General features: G+C 38.9%; 2 protein-coding genes across 2 annotated transcripts; both read right to left on the reverse strand.

Annotated features, from left to right (window-relative positions):
* Positions 1-1,992: 1,992 nt before the first annotated feature.
* Positions 1,993-11,811, reverse strand: vamp2 (vesicle-associated membrane protein 2). The gene is made up of 5 exons (XM_044139637.1): positions 11,499-11,811; positions 7,483-7,588; positions 6,708-6,866; positions 6,512-6,563; positions 1,993-6,426 (listed from the first exon to the last, which is right to left on the reverse strand). Coding segments are annotated over exons 1-5 (336 nt in total). The 5' UTR covers positions 11,501-11,811; the 3' UTR covers positions 1,993-6,409.
* Positions 11,812-14,649: 2,838 nt separating this feature from the next.
* mpp1 (MAGUK p55 scaffold protein 1) lies at positions 14,650-24,683 on the reverse strand. Its single transcript, XM_044139674.1, has 12 exons — positions 24,272-24,683; positions 20,973-21,101; positions 20,810-20,888; positions 20,532-20,617; positions 20,386-20,454; positions 18,847-19,043; positions 18,630-18,733; positions 18,475-18,555; positions 18,206-18,286; positions 17,887-18,089; positions 17,262-17,336; positions 14,650-15,350 (listed from the first exon to the last, which is right to left on the reverse strand). The coding sequence occupies exons 1-12, from the start codon at positions 24,392-24,394 to the stop codon at positions 15,174-15,176; spliced, it is 1,404 nt and encodes a 467-aa protein (XP_043995609.1). The 5' UTR covers positions 24,395-24,683; the 3' UTR covers positions 14,650-15,173.
* Between the last annotated feature and the right edge of the window lie 620 nt (positions 24,684-25,303).

The raw sequence follows: 25,303 nt of genomic DNA on the forward strand, positions 1-25,303 counted from the left end.
CTGTAAAGCAACAAGCAACTGTTTTTACTCGACACGTTTTCAAGTCAATGAAGCTTCCCTGTCATAACCCATGCTTGAAACCATCAGAGACACAAACAGACTCTGATGGTTTCACAGAGGTCATTTTATTACAGTTGTTTTCGCTTCTGCTTTTTCCAGATGTGGTTTGTCTTACATCTACTGTCTACAGTTCTAGAAAGAGAAATTATCCAATTATGGTTTGTGGCAGAGCAGGACAAGTCTCACCAGTGAGAGCAAATAGAAGCATTGTTTGAAGAGAATCGATTAAAGGCTGAACTTTTATTTAGGCTTGGGTTGGGTTCTTTTCCCAGAGTGGAAGGATGGTATAGCCTACAACTTAACAACTTCAATCTTTAGATGCACATTTGAATTTATTGAGGATTTTTACAAATTTTATTAATGCAGGTTCAGCTTTATGCATACATATTCGGTAATATTTTGGTTAGCAAGTTTCTGAGAAATCACACACTTCTTGTCGCTGTTGATGAAGTTCTGGCAGAATAAAGATTTACTTGCTCCAAATTCAACATTGTTGGTTTTGGAACAGCCAAAGCAAGTTAGCATGAAAACCTTCTGATTCTGACCTCAACCCACTTGAAAATGTGTAAAAATACAAGCAGAAGATGTTGCCAGAAATTTACCGGGACCTTATTAAGGGCTACAAAATCTGTATGGTTTATGCAACCTCTTAAGATATCTTACGTTAAATGTCTTTGTTGTTCCTCCGTATTGTCCGTCTCAACAACAGGTTGAAATGTAAAGCATATTTATCCACATTAAACCCACCTACGGCCACATTATGTCAGCGGATCCACAATCCATGTCATGCCCTTAGTAGACAGGGTTTCCTGTCTACTAAGGGCACCCTGTCTACCTTTAGTAGGCACGGTGACACCTGGTGGTGAAGATTTAAAACTGCATCTCACGAAGTGGTCACCTGCTTGCGTTCAAATTGGCCCGTTTGTATTAACAGGAACGTACACTAATACAATAGTAGTCTCATGTGTTTTGTAATAAGGGGCTCTTCACCTATGTGACACTCTCCATTCGTCTTGTGCTTGAGTGTGGTTTAAATCTGGTCTGCTTTGATTCGAAGAAGTCACAGCCGCTCAGTTTAAGAAAGAAAATAAACGAAAAAAAACTATGCTTGATAGGACTTATTCTGTATCTGAAGTGCCTATTGGGATCTCAACAGTCTCTTCGTACATATTTTCATCGAATGAATCAGTTACAAAATGTAGAGACGAGGAGACGCGGAAGTCTGAACGTCAGCAGCCTACGTCACGTGGGTTTCAAAATAAAAGCCTCACACTGCACTATTTAACAGTACATTGTAGTAGATACTGCATACCCTTGGTGTGTAGTGCTGTAGAGAGCAGCTTATGTTGTTAGCTCTTCATTATAAATCACGAACAAATAAAGTTTATCTGCCACCTATTTGAGCAAATACAGCATTTGGCATTAACTAGACGACATTATTTAAACTCCTACACACTAACGCTAAATGAGTGATATGACTCTCACGTGGAATAAAAAAAGAGACAAGCTAATGAGAGTTGGTAATAAAAATAAGCGTTCAATAATCATAAAAACTGCATATTTTCCTCATATGTCGTTCTGATGGCTCCAAATCAAGGTATATCTAAATTATCTCTTTGTTTTTAAGTGCACGGCTTCCAAAACTATTTCAGGCTGTTTTTTTGTTGTTGTTGTTGTTGTAATTAAGCTAATGAATGTGTTTTCCCTCAACATCTTTTCCAATGACATCCATTGCGAAAGAAACTTTCTCGTTTGACCTGTTCTATGTCAGTGTGCTAAAAAATATAATAATATGACAGTAGATAGTAAAATATTTTTTTTTGTTTGTTTGTTTGTTATCATTTGCTTATCTGGTCCTAAGTCTGGTGTGTGCATGTGTGCTGTGTGATGGTAACACACTGTACACAAGGACTCTGGACGAACGCAGAAACGTGCAGTTTATGGCTCCAGGTCTCCATGTATTTGTTTTGGCACACTTAACACATAATAGGGATCAATTAGAGAAACGGTCCATCTCTGTATTGGTAGTAAATTTATGCTTATTCACACAGGTCCCAGAATGGCAGTCCAAATGACATTATCCCCTTGCTGCACACCCACAAAAGCACATGAAACCTTGAAACACACACAAAAGTACAATTTGTCATAGATACTGTTTTTTTTTTCTCCAATATACATATATTTCATGATGTTCATCAATATAATAAGACATTGATAGATTTACACTACAATTATTTTATGTACTTTTCCCCAACTAAGTCTCCTCTCCTTTTGCGTTGAATCGACCTTGTTTAAACTCTAATCCCAAACCAAAGGACGGCACGATAAATCTAAACAAAAGCGCAAAGAGTAAAGAAAAGAAAATCACACCAAGCACATTGCCCGTGATCCTCCGGTCCTGTCCCTCCTGTAAGGCCAGACGAGCAAGGGCAATGTGTGCTTTCATCCCTGTGGTCCGGTCCTACCTCTAAAGGAGGTAAAAAGAAAGAATCCATCCCTTACAAATGAACTGATTTAAACAGAGAAATACATCATACATCTCGTCGATACAAACAGCGATCTGATGTAAACTTTAGAACCCTTCACACAAAAATACTTCTTCTCTCATCTACTTGCCATTTTCGTTTTGCTTGACCCATCAGTGCTGACAAACAAACAATTCAGTGACATCTGGAGTTGTTACTTAACAGACGCAAAACAAACAATCAGAAAAAAAAAGAACATTTGGTTCAGAAATAAAAAACATATCATAAAGCCATCGATGAAACATTCAGTGACTCAATAAGGTTCCCTCCTGTTGCTGCGTTCAGCTCATTCTGGGATTCAGTTGTTTTTTTCTTTTCTTTCACAGCCGTTCCTATGGCCTTCCGACAACATTCACCGAACGCTCCGTGAACGACCTGAACGCAGCATTGAGATCACTGAACTTTCCCGGTGGCTGGCGAAAGATCATGTTCTCCACTCCCGCCGAAACCAAGGAATTACACACACACACACACACCCACGCACACACACAAAAAAAAAAAAAAAAAGAGAGAAAAAAGTGCCACGGTGTTAAAAGCATTTGAACACATTGGTTTTCATATAGACAATAAAGCAATAAAAACAAACAGAAGAGAGATAGAGCGAGAGAGCACTCACTTCATTTTCACCACTGTGACCAAACCTGTTGAGCACTCACTGGACGCAACTGGACAGTTGGATTTATGGAGAACACACAAATCCTACCCCAATCAGTAGTGTTATTTCACCTCAGAGCCCACTGTGTGTTTATGTCCTGTACAAATGGCTAAAAGGACAACATTGTAACCCTTAAATCACTTAATATTGCCAAAGGAATCCAATTTTACAGTTTGCTAGTTTTTTTGTTTTTTTCTGTCCTCTTATGTATTTTGGTAAATTGCAAACAACTTAAACCTGAGGATATAGCACCCCCTACTCCTCATAACACCCCCCCTCAATATTACAACACTAAACAATGCAGGTTTTTCTTCGTTTTTTTTAGGAAAACATTTCCCAGTTTTCTGTTATCTATAGTTAGTTTACACATTTTCAAACCTGGCAGCACTACGCAGACAGAAAAAAAAAAAAAGAAGAAGACTTGTGCTATAATTAGTTACAAGATTGTGTGTCTACTAACTTTGTACAGATTAAAAGAAGCTCCTCGGACCTGGATCCACAAGGCAGAGGGCGGGGTCGGGCGGGAGTTTCTGTTCGACATTTAAGTTGCATATTATGTCCGGGTGGCACACTCACAAAGCCAAACTTGACTCCATAGATAGTGTGTGATAAGCTAATATGTCCCTAAAACAGTAGGAATTTTAATCTGAGCCGGACAGCTCGGGTAGTAACCTGTTTGTGATGAGTATTGGCAGCGTTAGCTCGGAAATTTGGTCTTTGGTTATTTAACTTTAGAAGAAGCATCGAGAAGTGGGACTTTCTTCTGCTGAGGCTGACAGATCTGCAGCCTCGTGTTGCTCGTGTACTTCAGAGGCGAAGGAAAACTGACATGTCCTCACTCTGAGACTTAAGCGGCCTAAATCCGTCGGGATAAACGGAAGGAGGGAAGGAGGTGGGAGGGATTGGGGGATATTCCAAAGGCGGGGCTATTCTAATATATACATGCACACACACACACACACACACCAAATACACAGTAGGAGTTAGAGAAGGTGGCAGGTTTCTTCGTGTAGCTGGCTGGAGAGTAAAAGAGGCAGAGTCACAAAGGCTGTCTTTGGAATAAGCTCCGAATGCAGAATAGCACTTAAAAAAACAAAAATGTTTATCAGATTTAACCGACAACTGTTTTGTCTTTGATTTCACTCCAAACCACATGGAAATTCTTGGAAGCAACATTCTATGGTGGTTGAATGTTTTTTTGTTTGTTTGTTTTTAATCCCACCCCCCCCCCACCAACAAATAGTTAGCCTCAGGAAGTTCTGATGCATCGCCTCTGAGGAACATGTGCAACTCTTTATCTCGAAGAGTGCTTTGTATTTACCCTGCTCTTTTACTGACCAAGTAGCCACAATCATGCACACATGAATAATAATAATAGGAATAATAATAATAAAAAAAGGTTTGAAAGTACTTCAAGACCAAACCAGTGAGTGCACAAATGAACAAAATAACCGCAACAAGGAAAATAACTGTTTTCCTTTAATGCTTGGCAGTGTGTAACGCGGAGCTGAACTACAAAAACACACCACTTCACACAAAAATATACTATGATTAAAAAATAGAGTCTATTATATTAAAAAGAAAGAGGCATTAACTAGAAGAAGAAACACAAAGACAGAACCACGGCGCTAGCAAAACACTCGTCTTAGGAATGCTACGATTATTTCATTTTATTTATTTATTTTTTTGAGTTACTGCTTCCTTCCTTCTTAGGCATTACTCGCTTCATTTGTCTGGCGATCCAGCTAATTTTACTTTTTTCTTTTTATGTGCTCTTAACGTGGAGAGGTTCTGCTGCACTGGCAGTCCGTTTAAACAGCCGGGCGGCACTGTCAAAAACACGGACGTCTGTGCAGGTTTTGAATGGATTCAAAATCTGCACAAACCACTGCAGCAGAAGCATTTTAACCCCCTCTCCCTGAGGCTAGAATTAATTTCCAACCCAAAATCATCCATTTTATCATAAGTGTAATGTTAAAGCAAAATTGTAGAAAGAAAATTCATCAGGTCAATCCAATCTATGCAAAAAAAAGTAACTTTACACCTAGTCACTATTCCTCCTATCGTTATTCCTGACACAAGGTTCATTGCTTGTATTTTTTTTTTAAGGTACTCACACTTACATGTGCTACAGTAAGAGCATCTGCACTAGACTGCAATGAAGGAATGTTTTCGAAATAAGACACTACGTAATGTTTAAATAATAATAATAAAAAAAAAAAAAACAAAGACACCTACAGACATTGGTCCGACCGTACTATGGCAGTTTAAAGTTGTCCGAGGGAAGCATGCTGCTGAGAAACAAGACGGTGCCAGAAGACACGTAAGACGGTCGTTGTTTAAGAATCCCTCTCAGAAAGCAGGAAGGAGAGTTGGATGGGGTAGGAGGTGATGAACTCTAAGGATTATTTCACTAATATCAGTGAGTGAGCATTATCTGTAGCAAAAAATAAAAAAAAAACAGAGAGAAACAAAAAAACTTTTTTTTTTTTGGCGAGAAAGGAAAAAGTGTTGGTAAGATGGTGAATTTCAGTCTGCCTTCAAGAGAAACGGGTGGATTATTTTTTTTACGGAGGCTAATTGGACGAGGGGAATGTAGAGCACATGCAAGATGCACACTTTCATTAATAGGCAGTAGTCAATGCTAAAGCATACATCAAATTAATACAAAAAATAAAAAGTACAAAATGCACACACGCACGCATACACACCTACAAAACAGTATATCAGATATATATCAGAATAAAACTCTACAAAGAACTCTATATATCAGCTATGTAACAATTATCGCCAATTGTTGTACCGGTTTCTGTTGTTGCACCGTCACGGGGGGGCAAAGGTAGAGGGAAGGGGTTTGGTTCCCAGTATGGCAGGGTTAGAAAAGCCAAGAGTACTCAGAAAGAAGACAGGCTCACACACTCACAGAACAAATATCGACAGGAGTCCAGAGGCGAGGCTGTGGAAGTAAGGAGCAGGGGGGCTGTGGAGAGCCACGGGGGCCCTGAAGGGTTTAGGGGTGTTATATTGAGGCTAGCTGGGGGCGGAGATATACGTACATACAATAAATTAATTCATCTGTGGTTAATTTTGTCATCAATTAGAGGTTTTTTTTTTTTTCTTCTTCTGTAGTAAGGAAGCTTGGATCAGACTGGGGTAGGAGCGACTCTTCTTAGGTGCTGAAGTACACTGTGGAAAGACAGAGCGGTACAAAGTGTTACAAGATTTTAAAAAGACTCTACAAGTTAACAGAAGGAAAGAAAAGGCTTCTTACCAATAATGACAATGAGGATAATCACACATATCACACCCAGGATAATCATCATCTGCAGTCAGCAAATTTTGGGGGAAAGAAACACATATTAGAAAAGCGGAACGATCTTCAACACGCCATAATCTAATCTTGTTAATATTACTAAACAACATCATTACTCCATTCTAACTGAGCAAGCACACCGCCGTTTCCTCACCTTGGCATTCTTCCACCAGTATTTATTCTTCAGTTTTGCAGCGCTAGTCTCAAACTGAGAGGCTCCAGCCTGCAGGGCATCGGCCCGGTCGTCCAGCTCTGACAGCTTCTGATCACGCTCCAGAACCTTGTCCACGTTTACACGCATGATATCCACCACCTGAGGAAAGAGATGCGGCACAGCTTTACTCAGAGATCCAGACTGGACCTCTGACGACGACGCATGTCGTCAAACTGATCCACAGGTGGGTAGGGTACTTAAAAAGTGTACTAAAGTAAGAGCCCAAGAAATCATTCAAGTAAGAGTGAAAACGTATTTGGTAAAAACGCGACTGAAGCAGTAGAGCAAAACATCAATCATTAAAAATGTAAAAAATTACATCATCAAACAAACAAAAAAAAACAACTAATTTTGTGGAAATTTTGGTATTTTAAAGACCACAATGAAAATAATTGACGTAAAGAACCAATAATGTGATTATAAAATAAAAAAAATCACATTTTTGCAAATCAATATAAAATCTTAACAAAACCTACAAGTGTCTGTGTCTAGTAACTTTCTGGTTAGAGAATCCAGAAATTTGACTCGAGTAAGAGTAGTGACACTTCATCATTAAGTTACTCAGGTGAAAGTAAAAAGTACCACTTAGTAAAAATACTCCTAAAAGTTTGTTTTTTTTCCCCCCTAAAAGTTACTCAAGTGAATGTAACTAACCAACTCTGACCTAATCTGACTATTCTTCTTGTGTGTGTGTGTTGTTTTTGTTTTCACTTACCTCATCCACCTGTGCCTGTGTCTGTTGCAGACGGCGGTTGCTGGTGAGGTTGGGAGGTTGCTGACTTCCTCCCTCTGGCGCAGGGGCTCCAGCTGCTGGGGCAGACCTGATGGTTGAAAAACACAAATGTCGGGAAATAAATCAAGCACATCTTTTACGTTCAAATTCAACTTACAGTGATTTATTACACCTGGAGCACAAATACTGGCATTTATGCTCTGTAGAAAAATACTAAAATGAGAACAAATTTAACGTTTGAGTGCTTAATTTTTATTTATTTTTTATTAAAAGTTGCTATAAGTTATTGGTAGTTCCATCCATTACAGAAGATCCAACGTGACCGCGATCTGAGAGCGCAATTGCAGGCTTTTGCAAAAGTGAAGCTCGTTTGGCCAATTCTGCTGAATGTGCACAGATGATGGCTGCAGTGACTGACAGAAAGTTAAAGCGAAAGTGTCATTTTATCACCAAAAAGTGAGAGCGTCAAGGGAAATGCCTCCCAATGCTAACATGTAACAGCTACTTGGCACCCTGTTCTCGACAGCAAAGTGATTGGGAATGCACATATATATATATATATATATATATATTTTTTTATTTTTTTTTTTTTTTTTATCATCCACTGCTGTGCTGATTTAGGCATCATATGTTACGTTCTTTCATTGTGCATTTGGTACAATGATGAAGAATGGAAGACTGTGGAGCTCAATGATGTAAAAACAAAATAAAGTAGACCATAAACTGACATTACACAGGTAGTGATTTCTCTCAATTGGCACTGACGGGTAATTAACAAGTCAAACAAGGAAAATGTTTCGTTTCCTTCCCTTTCATTGAATTCATGCAACTGAAAATGTTTTTTCAGTCTGCCTATTTTTTCATGCAGTCTGTCTTGAGCTTACTAAAAAGCTGACAAATGTGCTTTGACATGTAAATTGGGATAGGGTAGACCTTTTATCAAGGAATGTGGAGCCGTTTATCTTTCACAGTAAATAAATTAGTTTAAAATATTGACATTTGGCCTAAAATCTAATCAAAACTTGGCATTGTCCAGTAACGTCATATCAGTGCACTTTTGCTCATAGGCTTTGTTTTTATTCATTTGCACAGGTTGGAGTTTTAAAGAGTTGGCTTTGTATAACCCTGTCTAAAGGTCAACCCTTTACGTTCATACATTACTAGTCTATTAACAACAGACAAATCCTTTGGAACAGTTGGCCTATTGGTGCTTGAGGTCAATGCCATCCCAAGAAATCAGAGACACAGTACTCTAAGGTATGCTTATTTTTAGAATTGTCCTATTAGAACTGAAATTTGTTCAAATCAGCTAATTTACTGCTTTAAAATCATGTATTAACATGTGTCGTTGCTGTGTGTGTGTGTGTGTGTGTGTGTGTGGGGGTGTTTTTTTTGTGTCTCCTCTGAGCACCATGACAAAGGCACAATGTGTGTAGAGGTTCACGCTGTCATCACCTCCCAACTAACGCCGGGAAGACTTGCCAGTGCAGCGGCGAGGTTTCTCGTCAGCTTCCGCATCCTGTGAAAAACCGCCAGCTGTGTTTCAATCCAGCCGGGTGGATTTATTGTACCCAATCTGTGCCACTCTAGGGTTCTATCTGAACATGCTAAGCGCAGGGGAGTCTGCTTATATTTCTAAAACTAAAGCTTAGTTAGAATATAGATGGAGCTTGACAAGCAAATGATTGTTGTGTCTGTTATAACATGGCTCTGAAAACAAACCAAAAAACAAGATGCTGAAGGAAATGTGATCTGGCAAAGGCAGCTGAAATGACAAACGGGGAAGGTGAGGGTTCGCATGACTCTACAGGCTACTGCTGATGTGAGATTTGCTGTGAAAGCTAAATATATTCAACCCTGTTTTGAGACAGTGCTTATTAATATAATTTTTCCCTGTGGCTTCTAAACCGGGCTGCTGAAACACTAATGGATCCTTAAAGTAGGTAGGTAGATAGATAGCTAGATAGACAGATAGAAAGAATGGTTTACCATTTTAAGTAACTAGTAACTATTAAGTAACTACTAGCAAAACTCCTTCAAACACTTGTTTTAATGAAAAACAATAAAACACTTTTCGAAATCTTTTTCGAAAAGATTTTCCTTTGTTTGAATATTGTATACTGTTTTATCATTTAATTTGATTATGCAAATATTCTATTCCCCTTTTCTATATAAATTATTTTTGCTTCTTTATTTTCTTCAATTACTTCTTTAGATTTATTGCTTATCCAGTGGTTTATTTCAATCGGAAAACATGTATGCATTTATAGCCTAAGCTCATTTCCAATACCAGTATCCATATAGGCTTTTAGTTACATATAAACAAAATCAATCTTATGCAAGGTTTCAAATGCAAATGCAATTCAAAGTGAAACCATATCACTCCTTAAGACCCAACTGCATTGCCAAATAATTCTTAGAACAAAACACAATTAGTTTAAGTAAACTACGGTTTGTGACCGTCACATGAACCTTAAGGAATTATTTTAGTTCGCAAACATTTTTGTGGATTAGAACTCTCCTCTACTTCAGCTTTATCGAAGTTGTTTGTGACTATGCTTTATAAATAATTTATTAAATAAAATTTTGTGACTGGAAATGCATGCTGTTTGATTTTCAGTACTGGACAGTGACATTTCAGCACTGGACAGCGCCTCAGCATCCCGCATCAGCAGCAGTCTGATCTAAGCCTCTCTGGCTCTTTCTGTTTGATGTTACATGACTTTGCTCATACATTAAGGTCCACCATTGAGTCCTATGGAGCTACAATAAGGCCATGTGTGACTATTACAACTGTCAAATCTTATAAACACTAACGATGTTTTGGTTCGTTCTTATGGGTGGATTCTCAGTGCCTTTATGTAGACGTTTTCTATTCTGGGCACAAATGTAAGCGAAAGATCACAGAGAAAAACTTATACGGCGTGATGCCACGGGAGGGTGATATGTTGCTGGTATGAGGCAATTTAAACGTCATATAAAGACTGGCAGAATTAACTATAATGTTGCCTTTTCTTACCTTTTAAAAACAAAACCAATCGAAATGATACAGCAGATGACAAAATGCATCAATAAATATATTTAGTTTGTATTATTTAACCGAGATATCACGACCAAGAAAAAATGTGGACAGATATGTAGCTGTCCGCCCTCGCATGACAATCAACGACATACAGTAGGAGGCTAGGCTATCCCCACCCCCCGCTATAGGTTTCAAATATCACGAGAACTAGGCCTAAACCAAATTCAAACCTAATATTACTGCCAAAAATAATAACATATTGGAATATTCGGCAATTACTGTCGACCCTTTGAAGCCTGAGAAGACTGACGCGGCTGAAACAGTCAGCGTTTGTTGAGCTTTGTGTCCTTGCTGTTTCTGGAATTAGCTTAATTCGTCACCTGCTGTTCGATAACACCAAAACGAAGCACTGAGTGTGTTCACTAAAAAAATGTCAATGTTAGACAACACGTTACTATATACTTTTAATTGACTCGGTGTGTGGTTTCATAGAGTGGTGTCCTTTTCATTTCAAACCAGTCCAAACTGGAAAAAATATATATATATATATATATATATATATGCGTGCGTGAGTACAGGCGCGAGCGAGAATTCACCGGACAACCAACTGAAAGCAAGAAAAAAAAGAAGACAAAAACAATCAGCCTCGTTCGTTTAAAAAGAGAACATTATACGGCTAATAATGTTCCTAATACAGAGATAAACCCGATGCCTCCATCTGCTCCAAGGTTAGGCCGATTCGTTGGCGTCTGTGTTCACGTTCGGCTCACGTTATCAGACAGAGGAGACTCCTAAAATTAAATTCATCCGACAATCTTCGACTATTAATATCGTGACAGTTGAGAAAAGCTGCGTGATACAGCGGAGAAGACGCTGCAAATCCCCAAAATAGCTCATCAATTTCAGTCATCAGTGCCAAATTGTATCAACTCGGGATTTTATTTTCAAATTAGCATTACAAGGGGGTTGCACTTACATTTTCCTGGTTGTATTAGCTCGACAGCTGCGCTGAAATCCGGACTGGAGATGTTAGCGCGCACTAAGTGGCTGGCAGATGGATGTGGATTGCCTTCTGCGCTCCTCTCTACCCTCTGGCAGCCTTTGGTTGATTATTGTGACGTTTCCCTGCCTATATATCCTACGAGGAGCACTGAATTGTGTCCCTACACTACAAAAGGGTTCTCTTTCTGTTTTCCTCCTTGTTTGTGACGGTGCGGCACCTGCAGGCTGTCAGTAGAGCCCCGGTCTGTGTGGTAATGAAGGTGTAATAAACAGCCGCCTGGATTAGGTGCACAAAGATGGCTCGGTGACGTCAGCAGCGGCGAGTTTCATGTTGAAATGGGTGGCTTACACTTTAGACACACCGCTTTACCTCCCTGGAGAGGGCTGTTTTTATCCTCGGATAGAGTAACTGGATGTCTCCTTGGACGCTCTTCAAAGACCATACATGTTCTCTGCAGAACAGAGTTTTAAGCTCTTTAAATAGAGCTAATGCTGATTTCAAGACTGTATGTCAACAAAATGGCGTTCTTGGAAAGGGGGTGTGGCGAGGCTCACACTGGGTGCCTGTTATCATTCATAGTAAACATGAATGCTGGACATGCTGGGACATAATACTACCTGAGACTAAATTGTCTAACATGTCCCTTGTAGTTAGGTAGCTTATATTTTTAGACTGATGCTTTACATTTAACACTTTACTTTGGATATGTTTAATTCATGTAATGACAGATGCTTCAATTTTGGTTCCTTCTTCATTGTAGTAAAATATGAATTAATGAATATTAAGTGAAAAGATATAATGTATATTAATTTTAATAGCACTTTTCTTAAATAGTTTCTTCTTTCAGAGTTGGACTACAATGAAAATTACACAAATATACACTGTTGAACTCTCTCTTAATAGATGCTCAATATATTGGCTTCAGAAATAACTGGAGAGATAATAGGAGGAAAATCGTGAGACAGAATTTGAATTTTGACATTTACATAAAACAAAAAAAAAAAAAATCCTTTCGTTGCCTGTAACAAAACTATGGCATAATTTTGTCCACATTTACTACTCGTCTTATGGGAGATAGTAAGGTTCATCTGAAATGTTTGGCTTTCAGCCTGATTCAAAAAAATCAGCTTTGCTTATTTTTCTACAAAAATTCACAAATTTTTGAATTTGTGAGCTGCTGCTCACAGTAGTAGCATCTATAGTAACTCTACAGTAGTTATGTTTCTTTTATATTTTTATTCAAAAATGTTTTGGGTTGGTTCAGGTTTTGAATCTCTCTCTCAAGATTTCTAGGCATATGTTCAGAGATTTAATGGAGGGTAGCAAAAGCAAATGATGTGGATTAGCTGTGCTTACCAGCAACTGATGGGGTCATTAAGGACATAATACTGTGGAATATCTTTTTTTTTTTTTTTTTTTTTTTGAGTTGTTAGAATTTCATGAGAAGGTCACAGCAACCGTCTTCAGTCATAGGTCTCTTCAGATTTGTTGCAACACTGACTGCTACTGGAAGATCTTTCCAGCCAAAAATCACCATTCAAAATGGTGCTTTCAAGACACTGGGATGATATGAGTCATATTGACGTAACTCATATCATTAAGGACTGATCTACACAGAGACTGTGTAGTTCAGTCTGAAAAACTCTGAAAAACTCTGTAACCGTCAGTGCATTCTGAAGGTCACAGCTTCTAAGCAACCTTCAGTTTCTAGGAGTAGTGTCACAGCGTGATCATGTGACATGGACAACAAAACTTTGGAACAGAAGAAGTTTTTGTCTCTTTGTTCGCCTTCAAGGACTCTGTCGGGGAGGAAAATCACATGACATCCTTTGCTGGTAAGAGGAGGTCGTACATTTAAAAAAGAAAAAACAACAACAACAAAAAAAAACTAAATTCAAAGTCGATCAGTTTCCTGTTTACTAGCTGGCAACTGTATGGTTCTGGAAGAAGGATGGTCTTTTTATCATAGTGTTCCTATTGGTCTTCTAATACCTTCTGGATCATAATGTTGGTACTTTGCATCGATTTTGTATGACCATACACTGAAAAGCTTTCCTTCCTGAGAGGAAAGACAACGTTGATAACTAAAACCTATTTGATTATTTGTAACGTAAAGGAATCTTTTTAGGTAAGTGTCGTACCTGCAGTATTTGGTTTCACCACACGGTGGTACCAGAGGACAGCTTTGCGACACTAAGTGTAACTCGAAAAGACAGTGAATGTGTTGCAACTTTAACCCAGAAGGTTAGCAAACGGAATGCAGCAGGAACAGAAGTCGTCTGTCTCTTTGGCTACAGACAAAATGTAAATTAATTGGAGAGTTTTTGTAAATGTCCCATCAATTTACAAAAATAGAACATAAAAAAAGGCTACATTTATTTTTAAAACAACCTAAAATTCATTTTCTTCACTTTTTATAGACTGTCAGCAAATTTGATCAGTTGTTCTTCAATAGATTTATTTTTTGTTTATGTTGAAACGTTACATGTTTGGACATTTATTCCCTCTGGTTTTGGATGTTGTGCTGCTGGAAGGATTTTTGCTCTTACTTTTGGACATTAATGATACACAAGTGTGGCAACAAGGCACTATTTTTACATCTCAAAAGCAGAAATAATACCTGAACTACAACTCCAAATTCCAGAGAAGTGGGAAAGGATCATATCCTAATCACCTCGCTGTCCCGCTTTGATTTTTAACCATAAAGCCAAAAACTAATAATCTTAAATCAGAGGCCTCTTGAGATTTTTTTATTTATTTTTTGCTACCGGAGATCCTTCCTGTCCACATCACCATCCACGACTCATTGAAGATACTTAGATATTAAATGTTACAGCATTTAATTCCTATTTGGGATAAAGCAAGCATTTTTGAATGTTTCGCTTTAGAATAGAATGCGAAGACTTCCCGATGCATTTGCAGATATCGGCAGTAGAAGTTATTCTGAGGAATATTAACTTTAAATGATTTTTTTGAAACGTACCATTATTATTCCACACAATGAGCTGAGACGTAAATCAAAGTGTGTATATTTTTTTCTTCTCTTCAGTTTATCTAAATTTATTTACAGCAGGTTTTGAGAGAGAGAGAGAGAGAGAGAAAAAATTATGAAAAACAACATTGCAACAGAGCTAGGAGTTGTTTATTTTTTATTTTGCTGAAAAGTGCCTTTACAGTCCCCCATAAGGAATACAGTTTGGAGAAAATCCAGTGTAAAACCCTGCGAGGTTGTCAGTGGTTGACCAGAAGGTTTTGTGCTGAGGGTGTTGTATGGAGTTACACAGACAGAACAAGCAGAGTCTGAGAATTTTCATTTCATGGCTCGAACTAATGAGAGATCAGAAAAGAGGATCATTCGAGGAGATGTGTCAATTTCGGTTTATTTTAAAGCATTTATATCTTTCACAGTTGAGGTCCTGTTTTGCATTTGATAATCTGTCAGCAATCATAAAAGGTGTGCAGCACCTAAAGCCGAACATATTTAAAACACCCTTTCGGGATTATCCCGTCTACATATTGCTTTATTGTGCAAACAGCAGTGCAAAGAAATCAAACGCGCCGCTAACTCAGAGGTTTGGTGGAAGGAGTGATGTTTTGCACCACGTTTCGAAACGCGGCTCTGAATCAAACGGGCGCCAGACGGCCCTTTCAGTAGACCCACGATATAGGCACCCACTGCGGGGTGGAGGTGGCCTGCTCCATGGCCTCCTCCACGCCTTTCACGCTTTCATCTACGTCGTTGTTGACGAGAACCACGTCAAAGTAGTGTCCATATGTGCTCAAAATGGCGTCCGACTCTTTCTGGATCATCTGAAGGTTTTCAGTCTACAAAAAAAAAAAAAAAAAAAAAAAAAAAGAAATATCAGATTATTCTTTTTTTATTATTATTTAAGTGATATTTTCTCAGAATTTCTGAAATGGTTAGAGCAAATGATGGTCAGAATAATTTTCGAGTCATTAACTATTACAGTATAAATCAAATTTTACTGAACAGAGCTCCCCGTGAGAACAGTATTTTTTTTTTCAAAAAATAAAAAAACTCAAAATGCACTGCTCCAAATTATTATTCACAGCAGATTTTCTAAACATTTTATGGATTATAAAGAACTGCAAATGGTCATTCTGTGACTGTGCAGCATTAAGTGGTCACATGTACTAAAATCAAAAGCTATTTCAATCAAAAACATCTTAACAGACCGAGTTACATGTTAACATAGAACCCCTTCTTTGATATCACAGCACAATTCTTGCATCCATTGAACTTGTGAGTTTGTGGAAAGTTTCTGCTTGAACTTCTTTTGCAGGATGTCAGAATACCTTCCCAGAGCTGCTGTTTGATATGAACTGTATCTCAGCCTCAGATCTTCTGCTTGAAGAAACCCCAAAGGTTCTCAATAGGGTTGAGGTCAGAGGAGGATGGTGACCACACCATGAGTTTCTCCCCTTTTATGCCCATAGCAGCCAATTTCTTCATGCATTGTCATGCATGAAGATGATTTTGCTACTGAAGGTACGGCTCTTCTTTTTGAACCATGACAGAAAGTGATCAGTCAGAAAGTCCGTATACTTTGCTGAGGTCATTTTCACACCTTCATGGACTCTGAAGGGACCAACTAGCTCTCTCCCATTGATTTCGGCCCAAAAAATGACTCCACCACGTCACAGCCATGTTGGGATGTGGTGGCCATCCACCACCAATCCACTACTGCGTCCATCTGGACCATCCAGGGTGGTACAGCAGTCATCAGTGGACAAGTCTGTTTGAATATTAATCTTCATGTACGGCTGGGCCCACTGCCACCGTTTCTGCTTGTGAGCTCTGGTTAGGGGCGGTCCAATAGTAGGTTCATGCACTGCAAGCCTCTGGAAGATCCTCCACCTTGAGGTTCCAGAGGCACCAGCAGCTTCAAATTACTGTTGGCTGCTTTGTGAGGGCATTTTAACAGCTGCTCTCTTTATCTGATAAATTTTTCTAACAGAAACCTTCCTCATTTATCTGTACAAACCATCTTTATTCTGAAACAGCAACAAATTTCTTCATAGTACGATAACGCTTCAGTATTCGTTAAATATCTAATGTTTTCATAGCTTGTCATACAGCACTACACTATCTAATGATTTTTGTCAGCAGAGATCCTTTCTCTTTCCCATATTGCTTGAAACCTGTGGCCTGCTTAATAACGTGGAACATCCTTCTTAAGTAGATTTCCTTTACTTGAGCTCACCAGACAAACTAATCAACCCAGCTCTCTGAAATTAATTATAGTGATTCAAAGAACCCTGAAACACAATACCATCAATAAATTTAACAGAATTTTATCTTTATGACACTTAAATCCAATTTGCATAATAATTTGGAACACGGTGTATTATTTTTACTTTGTTCAGTTTTTCAAACAAATTTAAGGTGATTTGCAAAAGTATTCATAGTCATAGGATTTGGCCAGGACTCTCCTGCAAAAGAGATTTTTGATCTCAATGGGATTTTCCTGGTCAAATAATATAAATAAAAATATTTTCTTAATCAGAGCTCCCCTACACTCTGATACCCAAAAGCAAAATACATCAAAAAACATGTACTTCACAACTATGAACAGGTTTATGATGGTCTACCAAATAAAATTCCAATAAAGCATTGACCTTTGTGGTAATGAGACAAAAGGTGATAAAAAAAGCACATACATAAATAACTTCATTATTTTTAGAGGCACTGTTTTGTTTTTTTGCATGTAGCACCTGTGCAGCTGTGTTGGTAGGAGCGATGAACACCACCAGCGGAGCAAAATCTGCAGTCCGAACAAGTTTCAGGGTCTGGAAGAGGAATGACCATTTAATAAACTGGTAGTTTGAAACAGTATTATTAGCTTTATTAAATAAAAATAATCATCTAGTGTAGCAGACATCAAAACACAGGCTCTCTTCTACCTTTTAAATTTCCTTAAATGAGGTTCTTTTGAAATGTGAGGATGTTGACTGTTCTCAAAATGATTCATTTGGACATGTGTTAATGTAAAGTGTAATGCTGGAATGATTATAACAGAGTGACACAAGTGTGACACTGCCAAAATGTACTGGCAGTCCTGATTGAGGTGTGTAAAAAGATTTAAAATGAATTTAGGATGTGTGTTTTTTTTTTCCTCATTGATATGACCTCACCATAAAAAATAAAAAAAAGAAAATCCAATACTCAGATCCAACTGCTTAAAGCACATAATTCCTACAGTTTTTTTTTTCTTTTTTAAGTTAAAGCTATGCAATGAATTGAATGTTTCTAGGAGCTTAATTTACTTTGAGACATTTGTGTGGGTCTTCAGAAGGTATATCTGTCAGATCTGAAAAGTTAGGAGTCCAAAACGCTGACCTGTGGTTCTATGTCCAGCACAGCAATTTTGCCTTGATTGTGGATCTTGTGGATGGTCTCAAACTTGGTTCCAAACATGAATCCCTGAAAGCTGCCGTACTCCAGCAGCTCGTTTTTAGAGATGCTCTTGGTCATGTCTTCGTTTGAGATGAAGTAATACTCCTGTCCGTTCTCCTCGTCCTTTCGCTGGGGTCTGGTGGTGTCTGCGCACATTCAACTTTAAAGAGTAAACTGAAACTGCTCTACGAGATGAGCAGAAAGAAAAAGAAATAAAACAAACTAACCAAAAAAAAAACAAGTAACCAGTATTTCTACTCACGTGGTGCAGGGTAAGTGAATTTCTCAGGGTATTTTGTTAAAAGAGAATTTTTGATGTGGCTTCTCCCAACACCAGGCGCCCCTAGGAAGGAGCAAAATTCTCTAAATATCACCTTTAGAAAGACATTGTAGCTCAAAATGAACTTAAATATATCACATTTTTAAGAAGAAGTGCAGTTCTAGGTACAAATATGTGTTTTATATTTCAAAACTTGGAATGAAGTTCCTGCAAATGGCGAATTGGCCCTTTATTCCAACAACGAAGCTTACCAATGAGCACCAGAGTTTTCCTTTTAAAAGCAGGGAGCCTCACAACCTCCTCATATGAGATAACGTCCAGCTGGTCGAAAACTGCAGGGGGACAGTTTAGTCTGTTTAGACAAACAGCACGGAGTTGGTGACAACATGAGCAAAACTACACTCACTGGAGCTGTGTTTGGCTAGGTACTTGTCTTTGCACTTCTTTTTCTTTCCGAACGGGCTGCAGGACTGCCTGCCCTGTTTGCCCTTGCTTTTGCTGGCCACCCTCCTGCAGAGAAAAACACACACGGATCGAGCCGGGATTCTGTGGAATGCGGCGTCCGTCACGCCGCAGGGTTTTGTTTCAGCTGCGTTGGAGAATGGCAGACGTCAATCATTTACCACTCTTGGAGTTCTGGAGAGGGTATCAGTCCGGCGAAGTCGATGGCGCTGCTCTCCACTCGGCCCTGCCACCAGTTTGGATCCTGCTTGTTGATGATGTGGACGATGTCGCCCGTCTGGAACTTCAAACCGGCCTCTTTGCAAGGAATGAGGTCGTCCGTGGAAGGGTCGTAGTCGAACTGAGCCCTCATGTACATCTGCAGATTACACAGCAAATTTTGCAGGGTTAAATCAACACTATGCCGAGTCTATTTGGTCCTTATCAGAATTGGTGTTAATTTAACTCTTTTCAGAGTTATTTCAACAAGAAATTGAGTAATTTTAACACTTGAAAACGTTATAAATACTCAAAGTATTTCTGAAATAACTCTAAGAGTTAAATTAACACCAATTCTGAGAAGGACCAAATGGACTCATCAGTGTTGATTTAACTGCCGTATTATATACATATTCAATACTCTAGAGCTATTGCAAATAACCTTTAAAAAGGTATTAAACATCCTTTTAATAAGTCCAGATTTTTGTATATGCAAGTGGATGTTCCAGATGTCCTTTTAATTTGGCCATTTAAATCTTAAATAAATCTGAGTAAGTATGTAAAAAAGAAAACAACAAATATTTTTATATAAATTAATCATTTTCATTTTGTTTTGTTTTTTTTTCTTTTAAGGGTCCAACAGTATTTTAAAACAAATGTCTTCCTTACTTTTTGGCACCCCAGACGCAGATGTGTAAAAAGACAAAAAACAAATGTCATCTTTTATTTTTAATCGCAAAATCTACCAACCATAAATTTAGAAAAAGACAACTTTTAATGAGTGTATATTTTCTTAAACGGGGGAAAAAATACATATTTAAGAAATAATAGGAGTGTGTTTGCTTTACATTCTTTACCAAGGGTGTCAATAAGTTTGGATGGGACTGGAGTATTCCAAAACACTCCACTGGTAACTTTCCCAACACACAGACACTTTTTTTCCACTAATCTGCATAAAAGTGCAGTGGAGTGTGCTGGATCACTAAATTGATGTTCTTAGTAGATAAAGTAAGCAGAGGATGTTCATCTACACCAACTAATGGTCTACAAACTGGAAGCTAGGTTTGCCATCACTGATCACAGCAAATATAAAGTCTTAAGCATTGGGGAACAAAAAAATCACTCTTACAGTTTAGTCATTAAAAATCATTCAATTCTTCTTCTAGTTAGATTCGTCTGCAGCATGTCACAAGCTGCGGGTTCAGTGTGTTTTGAATCAAGAGCAGCCATTTTCCCGGCAGGAAAATGGATGCCTGAATGAGCACGCTGTGTCCAGTAGATGGCAGTATGAAACCCACTAATAGTGTGTTTCATACAAAAAAAATAAAAAATCTACTGCTAACGTTTGGGATTATCCTTCAACGTAAACTAATTTCATAGTCACCTGATTAAGAGAAGAGTCACCTAAACAAAATCATTTCAAACGGGAAAAGGCGATGAAGACAGGATTAGAGCAGTAATAAACACGCTAAGGCTAGTGGGCAGCGTGACGGCGGTGTTACCTCACACACTCTGGGTCGACCCTGCATCTTGGGGATGATCTTCATTGTTACTATGCCAGTGGTCTCTTTCTGCGGGACAAGTTTTTAATTTGAGGAATCAGGCGAAACAAAAGATGAATTTAAAAAGCTTAAGATTTCCAACTTACTAGAATTTTTTGTAGCTGATCCACCGTGTGGTTAGCCACACTTTTTCCATTGATTTCTGCTATTTCGTCCCCTTCATGTATGGAGCCTGAAAAGAAGAATCCAAATGTGTTTTTATTTTAGGACTTCTGCCTAGTTTTTGGGCTATACTTAAAATTAAATATTAAATAGACCTGAAAGATATTTGAAAAAAATCTTCTTAGCCCTGTTCCGGCTTTTAAGCACGCGTCATATATTCCAAAGTCTGAATCATATATCAAAAGAAAAGATAAACAGTCACCTTGTCTGTGGATCATTCCCCCGTGTAATATCCTGGCCACTGCGCAGCGCTGCTTTTCGTTTAACTTCAGCGTGACGCCCTGCAGGCGAGCAACACAAGACAACAGTCAGCGACTCGCATCCAGACGCGGAGCGACTGGCGGCCTGCGCGGCGGAGAGCATACCATCGGTTCGGAGGGATTCTTCTCAAAGGCGACTTCTTTCATCTTGGTGGGCTCTGATCCGTTCATGTGACCGGCGCAACCGTTGACGTACGATTCAGCTCCTCTGTCCTCCAAAGTCTGCATAGCCAACTGGGGGGGGGGATAAAGACAAGAAAATGAGGCACTCGCATAAAGACGGATCAAAATATGAACTTTCACACTCTGATCCAACGGGTTTAATAATAACATTTACACTTTTGTGCATCAAAAAAAGAAAAAAAAAGAAAACTTGTGTTTCATTTGCGGCTTCGTTGTGTGTTCAAGGTTAAATATTAACCTTGTGTTTTAACACCCGATTAAGCACCTCCTGTCATCTGCTCCCCCAGCTTCATGTAGTCATGGATACGACGACAGACCTCAGGTGATGAAAAGATTTTTATTTTTTTTTAAATCGTCTTCTGACTTTTTTGGGGAATTTAACACTGAAATAAAGCTGCTTCATGCTATAGATAATCCACAACATTGTTCCAGGAAAGGCTGAGTGATCGCATTAAATGTCAAGATAAAATGGCTTGCAGTATCAAACACATTTCTAAGTGAATCACTGAGCTGTGACCCGAGAGGCCTGCATCATCAGCACAAAGTTCCTGCATTAAAAACGACGCATCAGCGCCACCTCAGCAGAAAGGGATGTTATCCATATCCATCTTCAGCACAACAATAAACCAATAAATATCATCATCGCTCTGCTGCGCCTCCTCCGAATGCGCTGCATTTCTCCTCAATCCCACTTCTGGTTTCTGTACTGTGAAGTAAACAGCGGCCAGGGAGGGTGACGGTTAGTTTTGCCGGCCTGGTGCCGTCGCCACTGAGCAGGAAGGGATCCGACGCTTTGCTGATGAAGTTACATCCTCTGTGTCGTAAACACAGAGGATGTGTGTTTACGGCACGAGGGGCCAAAGTTTAGCCCCTCGGGCTAAACTCCAAAGTCCTCCCTGCTCACTTTGTTAAGCCTCAAAGAGCTAAAACAACTGGAGCTAAACAAGTTGCACAACCCGAGTCCGTTCTTTTAACTCACACATATCGGCAGGATCGGTGCAGCAGGACTTTTTCGTGACCTCAAATTAGACAGGATGCGTTCAAAATGCTGTCATATCGTCCGCATTCTTGAAAGGCTTTTCGTGAGAGAGTGCTTGAGCGATTCAAATTTCCACTGATTGTGCGGAGGAAAGTAACGTGACACACGTCCCTCCCCGACCTGTTGCTGTGAACTGCTGCTCAGCTCATTATAAACAACCACACTTTTGCCTTGCTTTCAAAAAAAAAACTCTAGTTCTGCTTTTAGGTCATGGTGTGGAAACTCAAAAGGTTTTAAAACTGTAGTTGATAAGCTACAACCGACTGTTAAGCAGCTGACTGCTGTCTGGCTGGCTAGCAGAGAGCCTGACTAATTATCCTAATAATATTAGCAAAAAAAACTAACAATAATATTCATGGCAACAAGCATTTTGCGGGTGTTTATTTTGTACTTTTGCTTAAGTCCATGTGTCAGAATTTAATTTTGACATAGTTTTGTTTTAAATGGAACAATTGGTTCATATTCTAGATTTTTGTTTTATAGGTTCCTATACGGATTGTGGAACCATTAGCTTTTACATGAGCTTTTTTCTTATTACAACAAAAAGCAAAACTCATTAAAATGAGAAAACATTAAAGAGTTTGTTACAAACAAGATTTATAACTCGGCTAAACCAAAATATTTTCTCTTAATAAGAAAGGTTATAACAGAGAAGCAGCAACACATCTTGGGATTTTTAAATGTCATCTAGAAGACGTAGGGTGAGGAGGATCGTCATAGTGACAAGTAGTAATCAGTCAGAGGAGTGGATTTTTATCACAGATAACAGAAACAACCTTCCTGTTATCTGCTATAAGTCTTGCTCTCTCTTGCTCTTTGGCGGCTAAACATAACTCAATTTAAAAAGCTCACTGATGCGGTTTCATCAGGATGTGGTAGTAGGTTAGATAAGATTTTTAATTTTCCGACTAGACAGCCAGGAACGAGGAGTTTCGATCTAGAAACTGCTTTAATCTGGATCTATTTACCTCATTTGCCCTAAAGAGTGGAACCGTTTCCCACTGATTCCTCGAAGTCTCACTTTAGGTTTAGGGTCACTAAAGTTTAAACTGTTATGACACCAATAAAAGCACAAAAATTACAGGTCCTTGGAACAAACACTGGGGGATTCAGCAGCGGCCTCAAGGGTTGTTGATGTTCAAACAGGGCGTTGACTTTGTTCTGCTTGACGGCCATCTTTCCTTTAACCACGTGACTTAAAGGATTTGTGATGGAGCTGAAAGCAAACACCACCGGTGGACATACTGACAAAATCACAGAAAACAGAGCAAGACAGGACATGCCCTCAACAAGAAATGCAAAATATAGACAGTTCCCCTTTTTTAAGATAATGTGACCTCAATGGGAGACAGTGATTTAACAAATCTGCACTGGGCCCAAGGACAAAATAGTGTGATTGGAGTGGCAAACTGCTGATATGAGGAAAGAAGTTTCCTCCTTTCCCCTCACTATCTCACTAGTGCTGACCTTTCAAATTTTTAAGAGATATTCTGCGACAATGACCTGTTCAGTATATATCCAAATATCCCCTCCATTTTGGTCTCAGGACATTTGATTTAAGTCAAAATTCTTGTTTTTACGACAGAAAAACAGACTGGAGCAGCTTGATGGAGTAAACAACCTGACAGCCTGGCTTCAGCTGACTGCTGAAGCTAATTCCTGATCCAAGGCTGTGGGAACGTTTACGCAACAAACTGAGCAAAAACAAAGAGCAACTAGGAAGCAAAATGTAAAATGTAAAAAACAAATAAAATACAAGAGGCCTGATGGTGATCGCTTGAAATGTTCAGCATGCAACAGTTTATTATAACCTCAACTGCTTACTTCCTGTCCTATGATCACAGCCAGAAATACACACTTGTCAGCTATAGTTTGGCATAAAATGCAGAAGTGAAATTGCCAATTAAGTGTCTTCTGGATTCTAAAATAAGGTTGACAGACTGAAAAAGTGCAACGGTTGCTGACAAAGACCTGCTGATTTGACAAAAAGACACTGCATGTTCTTACTTCAAAAATGATGGCGTCTATAACAAACCCCGCGTTCATAAACACAGCTAGAAAGACTATGTTGTGATTTTACAAAGTTACAGGCAACAATGAGCACCCCGTAATTTGCTACCCGGAAGCAAACACTTGGAAAAAAATAGAGGGGGAGACACAATAAATAAGGCAGACATCTTACCTTGTCAGACTTTGGTTTGTTTTGCAGGAGCTGCTCCAGGTACAGATCAGAAAGGGCTGTCCGGACGCCGTTCACCGGCTCTAGTATGAGGGCAGGATCGTTTTTATTGGATTCTAACGTCATCTTCTTCTGTTAGCTTAAAAAAAAGACTGTGAACCCGACTTGCCCCCAGACCAAGGTCCACGAGAGGCTTAATGAAACTGCTGATAAGGACTCTTGACTACAGGATAAGTAGCCGTCTGAGGTAAAAGTCCGAGGTTTTAATCAGCAGCAGGTTATGAACAGGGGATAACTATAGTGGGGGCACCGCTGACGAAGCAAGTAAATACACAACTGCTGCTGCTGCTGCTGCTGCTGCTGTCAGAGCTTCAGTCTCGTGCTGCGTTCAAGCGCCACTTGTAAGCTCCGAACATACACTACTTTAGTCTATGCTGTGATTTGAAGGGAAATAAACTAACAGTTGCGTGAAACATTTTCAAAACAGCTTGCACTACTTTAAATACGGGCTTTGCAAGTACCATTAAACTTTCAAAACTAGTCTTTCAAACCCATTTTTTTTAGGTTAAATAGAAGAGAAAAAAAAAAAAAAAACAAGAATAGCTGTTCTTACCATTTTAAAATTAAAACAAAATCAATGAGAATTACAACGGATTTTCACCCGGAAGTTGGAATTTCAGAGTTTTAAATTAGAAGTCTGAGGTTTGTTCCGCAAAATTTATAATCTTGAATATAAAACTTCCCAGATAACATTTATGTATGGGGCCCACTTGAGTAAGGAATTTAAATGTTACTGCACATAGATTTTTTTCTTTTTCATAATGACCCAATATTAATTGTATACCTACACTTGATCCAGGGATGGTCTTGGCATGGCACACCCAAACCAAAATACAAAATACATTTTTAGGAGTTTTATTATATTGATGTTATACCAGGGGATGGATGCAGAACCTGGATTGAGCGACAAATAAAAAAGTTAATGTGCATATGAGAATTTGTTTTAATAGTCTTGAATTAAACTGTTAAAGTAAC

This window comes from Gambusia affinis, linkage group LG15 (genome assembly GCF_019740435.1).
Source record: "Gambusia affinis linkage group LG15, SWU_Gaff_1.0, whole genome shotgun sequence".
NCBI lineage: Eukaryota > Metazoa > Chordata > Actinopteri > Cyprinodontiformes > Poeciliidae > Gambusia > Gambusia affinis.